The sequence below is a fragment of the Oryzias latipes genome, chromosome 13 (assembly GCF_002234675.1).
Source record: "Oryzias latipes chromosome 13, ASM223467v1".
NCBI classification, from domain to species: Eukaryota; Metazoa; Chordata; class Actinopteri; order Beloniformes; family Adrianichthyidae; genus Oryzias; species Oryzias latipes.
Genome location: NC_019871.2, coordinates 31,114,595 through 31,121,141, shown reverse-complemented (window position 1 = coordinate 31,121,141; position 6,547 = coordinate 31,114,595). Strand labels below are relative to the sequence as shown.

The window sequence follows — 6,547 nt, the reverse complement described above, 5'->3', positions numbered from 1 at the left end:
AATACAATAAATAAATAAAATCAACACTATAATCAGCCAAAGGATGGGATTGATGTCTCCACAACTGGAGGACACACACTCAATATGAGAATGCCCTTAACCAAGACAGGATTTGTCTGTGAAAGCACTTTTCATCCAAGATGAAAGGAAGCAGAGCAGAATGGCTGTTTTTCCACGATGAAAGGACGCTTCTGAGGAATTCCGCTACCCCAAATCCTCAGGTTTCGGTGCTCCACAGGAGCAGCAGTTTCCTCACAGTGGCTGAGTGAGAGAGAGCCAACCACAATGGCTTTGGCCCAGCGCTGCTGTGAGGAAGGAAGTTCAGGTCCACGCAGTCAAACTATGAGTTATCCCTGACTGAGTCATCAGTTACACAAACATCTGTCAAATGCATGCGGCTTGATCTACTGTAACCCTCGTGCTATCCTAGGCACTTTAACATTGGGAGTTGGGTCATCTAGACCCACTAGACAGTGCTCTGAACCTTTTTTCTTCAATGATTTGTGATCTTCACTGGTGTCCATGGATTACATGAAATCTTTCCACCTTTATCCACCTTTGTCATGGTAGGGAGAACACCTCAATGGAAGGGGGGGGGGGTCATCTAAGATAGCACAAGGGTTAAGGCAGTCTGGACAGTAAATGCTGTGGATGAATCAATCTATTCCATGTTTAATGACACTTTGTGGAGGAACCTAGTGACCCACTGACTTGGAAAGTACTGAAGGAGGATCAGAGCTTTTGCTGAGCTGTGTACTCCTCTGCATCTCAGAGGAGAAGACTTCCCAAGAATTACTTTTTCTTCTAAAACTCTAGGAACACGTCTTCAGTTTGTTTCTCTGGTCTGATTCCAACCTAATAGTTTAACCCTTTAAACTAGTGAAGCGGCCATGGAGCAGCGGTACAGCAGTCTACCCCTGATTGGAATGTTGCAGGTTCAATTCCCACCTTGCCCAGCCATGTGTAGAAGCATCCTTGGGCAAGACTCTGAACCCCACTTTGCTTCTGGTGGAGGGTTGGCAGCAGAGTGTGAATGTGACTGTCCCACCCTGAGGAAAATGGTGATTTTAACATGTTCTTGTGGCATTATTCTCATGACGGAGGACATTTATAAAGAAAATTAAGCTTAAAATCACATTTCTGAGTATTTTTTTTATTTAAATCGTAGTGAATCAGGAGCAGAAGAAAAAATGCTGTTGGAAAAAGGTCGTATGAGATCACAAACTCCCTGCTCTACTAAATTCTGATCATCCACTTGTAGACAAACAGATCTGTGAACGTCTTTGCTTTGCTGGTCTGAGCTGGAATCTGGATCAGAACAATTCACATTTTCCACATTAAATTTCAACATCACGAGGATCAAACTTTTATTCTATCAGTCTGATCTGCATGGCTCAGCTAACCACCAGGTCTAGTTTTTTACTGTCAAGTTCTGGAGTAAACATTTGCAGATGAAGCCACGCCCACATTTGAACAGAACAGAGCTTTAGTCAGAGAACCTCCCCGACACAGATGGTCTCCGGGCGCTACAGACGTGTGCCTGGACTTAGGTTGATCCTGCATGGAATCACACACGGAAGAGGGAAGCAGACGGAGCTGCTGCTGCTGTTTTTGTGGCCGTAAAACGTCCTGCTGCAGGAGTCAGACCGGAGACCCCTGTGGCCCCCAGGGGGCCCTCTCACAGAAACACTTGCTTCACGTTTTTTGACACATTTATTCAGCACAACAGATACATAAATGAAAATAAAGCTGCAAATAAAAACAGAAAAATAGTCCAACAAAACGTGTGCGTGTGGGGGGGTTACAGTCATTAATATCAACGGAGGACAGCTCCGAGCTCAGTCCCTCCTCCAGTAAGGGTCCTCGGGGGGACAGATGTAGGGATAGTCTGTGGGGGGGTAGTATGTCGTGTACTCGGGGGCAGGCAGGCTCTCCTGCTGCCAGCAGGCAGCTTCGCAGTCCTGAGGGGGCTCAAAGTGGGGGTAGTGGTAGAAATCCGCGGGGCTGAAACAGGGGCCCATCCTAGGGGGCGAGTCGAAGCATGAGGAGGAGGAAGAGGAGAAGGAATCCTGCGGAGAGAAGCTGAGGAGGTCCGAGGAGGCGCAGAAAGTCAGCGGGTCCAAGGGGGGGCAGGAGGCCTGCGGGGGAGAGGCGTTCAGGTTCACGTGGGGGCAGGAGAACAGAAACCCCAACCCGAATGAGTCAGCAGCCTCACCTGTCTCTCGCCCTCGCGCGTGATCCCGTGCCCGTAGAAGTCCACGTCCGACGAGAGGCCGTGGTTCCACGGAGGCGGGGAGCAGGGTGGGAGCGGCCCGCAGTAGCCTGCGGCGGCGCGGGGGCAGGGGTCAAAGCTGGACCCCAGCGCCTCTCCGAACGGCGCCTGCGCGCCGCTGAACGCGCACGGCGGCATCTGGATGCTGCCGCCCTCGGGCACCGGCGGGGCGGCGGAGCGCGGCTGCAGGGCGCAGCTGGGGGTGCCGGCAGTGGCAGCTGCGGGAGGGGCGTCAGCACGGACACCTGCAGATGACGGGAGGAGAAAATGAGGAGAGGAAGTGGAGCGAGAACAAACAGCTGTTTTAAAGAGGGGGGTGGGGGGGTCCACACTGACGCTCTTGGAGACAGTGAGCCAGGAGACACGCGCGCGCGGCGCACTCACCGGGGGCGCTGGAGGCGTACAGCTCCTTCATCTCCAGATAGGCCTGGAACGAGAGAGGAGAGCACCGCCTTCATCAAGGCTCCAAAACGCGCGCGCTCCATGGAGCAGCACCCTTTTGCGCATTAATTTATGATTTCTGAATTGGGGGCGGGGGGGGGGGGGCTGTTACCGTTTTGAGCCTCGCGCCACTGGCTGCCTGTTCTCTGTAGAACTTCAGCATGTCTTTGACCGTCCACTTCACGCGCACGCCCTGGTACACCTTCTCTGGCTTTTCTGCATAAAAAAACAACATTTTAGTAAACACCCAGACCCCCACCCAGCTTTTTAATCATACCAACAGAATAAAGAACAGATCCATCTCGTAGACATTTGATCCCACTCTGGGTGGGCTAAAGGTCGCTGTGGCTGCGGCTCCCTCCCAGAGTGAGACCCCCTCCCCCCGGCGCTCCCTTCCTCAGCAGACAGCGCGTCTGCAGCGGAGGAGGAAGCGCCGGGAGCGCGCCACAGTGAGTAAAAACGCAAGAAAAACGAAATAAAAATCAAAAACTAGCAGCGATGTGCTCGTTGGGACGCGGGTGGGGCAGGCAGTAAAGCTGGGCTCGGTGCTGGCGGGGGGCAAAAGAACCGAACCGTTTGTTGGAGAGTGGGTGCGCAGACGGGATCGTGATTGTTTAGGGCCGCGGATCCCGGTGACTGCGCGCCTCATAAACGGTTCTCTGATCTTTTCGCTTAGTTTGTTTTTATTTTTTTATTTTATTTTTAATTAGAGCCGCGCGCTGCTCTGGGCACAGGCAGATGCCAAAATCCCCACCCACCCCCACAAAGGGAGCGCCAAAGTTCTGCAGAAATTCTGCCCAAAGGCGTAAACTGCGTCGGATTTGATACCGCAGGCCCGCCACCGAAGCTCATCTAATAAATATTCATGCGCCCAAAAATGCATGTGTGTGATTTGTTTGAAATATGGGGAACGGTGGGGAAAGTGCGCGCAGACACATCCCACTCGAACGCCCCGTTACGCACAGACAGTCCGGGCACGGCGCCGAAGCTGCTCCTCTACCCCCGGTGCTCATAAAGCGGGATCAAAAATGTCTGTGGAGACACGAGCATGTCCTGAGGTGCCGCGTGGCGCCGACGGCATCAGATCAAAAACGCGCGTGGGGTCACAGAGGCGGCCACGCTGTCAGGAATGTGGAGAGGAGCGCGCCGGGCGCGCAGCGCCGCTCCTTAGCCACGAGCAGGTGGACCCAAAACTTTCTTTACTTCTCTGTGAAGAATCTAATTTATTTACCCCACAAATGCCCCAAAAGGTGGAAAAAGAAATGAGGAAAAGTCAGAAAAAGCCAAATCACCCACTCGTGGCCTTTCCAACTCTCTCTTGACTGCATGTGTGCACACAAATAAAAACATAAGCCATACATTTTCATATTCATATTTCCTTTTCTTCAACAGGTAAAGTGGAAAAAAAGCTTTTCCACGTGAATCCGTGGGCTGAAACTCACCAGACATTATGGCAGATATCAGCAGAAGAGTCCTGGAGAAGACCTTTGGAACTCCACAACGTCCCTTTGTGCCTCAGCAAAAATGGCCAAGAACGAAATTTGAGCAAAAGTCTCCAAAAATGTGCCCCAAAACGCCCGTCAGCGCCTTCACAGCATACAACAATATTGTAATATAGCTGGGGACATATTAGTTTGAGATTTTCTCGCTGCATGCCTACTATTTAAAACCCCTAGAACTCAATGATTTGACAATGATTTGATTGCGCGTTACTTACAATTTGAATATTCAGAGGCAGCACTCTCAAATCCATTTTTCTGTAAAACTCAGCCCGCCGGCCGGTTGCAGGAGCCCCACTTTAATGCAGACTTCCACTATTTGGGGGTTTGGAGCAGAAAAACTCATTTTAATTCATTTTACCCTGCTTTTCATGCACCACAGCAGCTCAGCCTATGCAGAGCCTGCAGCCGGGACACGCGCCGTGCGTGGCTCCGCCCGCGCGCTTGCCCCAGCAGCTGTGACCGCACGTGCCCGGGTCCCCTCCTGTCACCCCATAATATGTGCATGCGCATTTTTAATGTTTAATTTCGGACAAAAACGCTTTAAAATTGGATCAGAGGGGGCGGGGCCACGGCCAGCAGCCATCTTTGGGACTTTAGGCCTGCACGTGGCACGCGCCCACCGAGCAGCGCACGCGCATCGGAGGTGCACGCCGTTTTAATACAAAGATAATTTTCATAACTAATATTTTGCGCTTTGCTTGCAGACCCCTCCCCCAACCCCCCAGCGCGCGCCCCCTCATAGTCTGATGCTCTGCCATCAGAGTAAAGGCGGATCATGAGTCTGTGCGGAGAACACGCACGCGCACTTCATCCGCACATGAAAGGAGCCCCGATTCTCAGTAGAGCGACACCCCAGAACCGTCCAGACCGGGTCCAGAACCTCCGTTCTGGTCGGGAGTTACAGCCGTCATGCGCGCAGGGAGAGGGAGGGGAGGGGAAGGGGGGGGGGGTACAGCATCTGCAGGTGCTTCTGATCGTCTGCTGCTGCTGATGCAGAAACATCTGGATTTGCAGCAGCATCCCTGACGGCGCACGCGCACAACAAGCCAAGAGCTGCAGTCTGATCAATGCAGCCCGATGATAAGTGTCCCCCCCCCTCTTCTTCACCTGCACCCCTCGTTCTTGTGCACCTCCCTCCCCCGACACACGCACAGACGCGGGCACGCGCATGGATATTTTTCTCAGTCGTCTGCCCAGCGGCTCCCTCTGCTGTCGAGGGAGGGGATAGGTCCTGCTGAATGACGTGTCCGTGCGCGTGTGTGCAAGCGTGCGTGTGTTTCTGGGACGATTGATATAAGATTCAGTTTGAATAAATTCAAAGTTCCATTATGAAAACAAAACAGAGGCCTTTTTTATCTTGTAGATACATTGAAACATTTAATTTTACGCAAAAAGCAAAGAAAAGCTTCAGTTCAAAAAGTCAGCAAAGTATAAAATTAAACTATACTTGCAAAAATACAAAAATCTAAAGTCGGTTTGACTTCAAATAGTGAACAGTTGTTCAGATGCTGTGATGATTAGTCAGTTAAGACACAGTTTGTGGTTAGGCTGCAAATGTAGAAAATATAGACAGATGCTTTTGCAGATGTTCCTCATCCAAACATATTTAGTGTTTTTGACCAAACTTCTTAAAGGTACAGCAGCCCGTGACCCCGATAGGAACAAAACGGATTAGAAGATGAATGAAAGGGAAAAAAAATCATAAATGTGCGTTTAGCCAAGTAAAAATGTAATTATTTCTCTCTGTGATTCTCTGAAAATCTTTTTGTTGCAAAATAAAGACACAAAAAGAAAAGTGTGTTTTTGCCAAACCTTTACAGGGTTTTTAGGTGTTTCTGCTGTTTTCTAGTATTTGAGCTCAGTTTATTTATTTCTTTTGGGGGGGTTGGGGGAGGAAACAGAGAAGGTCAAATCAGAATCATAAACTGATATGAGAGAGGGTACACACACATCTCTGAAGATGCAGCCCCCCCCCTCCCCCCACAGGCCCAGACAACCCAAAACCCCCCAGCAGCCCTCTGTGAGGCTGCATGGGACTCAGGCTTTACTCAACACCAGCTCCACGTCTAAAACCCTGATCCGAGCTGCAACAAGACGTCCCACTCAAAGCAGACTGTTCCAAGACCAGCTTTTATTGGAAAACATAAAGACAAAAGGCAGAAATCCCACTTCAAGAATGCTGATGGATTTTAAAAAGGGAAACCATGTGAAGAATCCTCAGCAGAACATCGTCAGCCTGCAGTCTCTGAGAGCAAAGACAGTCTGTCTCTGGTGGATCTTAACAGAAGTTATGGGATGGGTCGGTTCAGGAAAACATGCAGCTCACATCAAA

The 6,547-nt window shown here is 50.6% G+C and overlaps 1 protein-coding gene across 2 annotated transcripts; it reads right to left on the bottom strand.

Annotated features, from left to right (window-relative positions):
* Positions 1-1,337: 1,337 nt before the first annotated feature.
* Positions 1,338-4,845, bottom strand: LOC110016267. 2 transcript variants are annotated; one of them, XM_023961751.1, is made up of 5 exons: positions 4,156-4,845; positions 2,826-2,929; positions 2,657-2,699; positions 2,216-2,517; positions 1,338-2,138 (listed from the first exon to the last, which is right to left on the bottom strand). In XM_023961751.1, the coding sequence occupies exons 1-5, from the start codon at positions 4,160-4,162 to the stop codon at positions 1,839-1,841; spliced, it is 756 nt and encodes a 251-aa protein (XP_023817519.1). In that variant the 5' UTR covers positions 4,163-4,845; the 3' UTR covers positions 1,338-1,838. The 2 variants fall into 2 exon arrangements, with proteins under 2 accessions (XP_023817519.1, XP_023817518.1); XM_023961750.1 differs by lacking the exon at positions 4,156-4,845 and having other exon boundaries at positions 2,826-3,078.
* Positions 4,846-6,547: the final 1,702 nt, after the last annotated feature.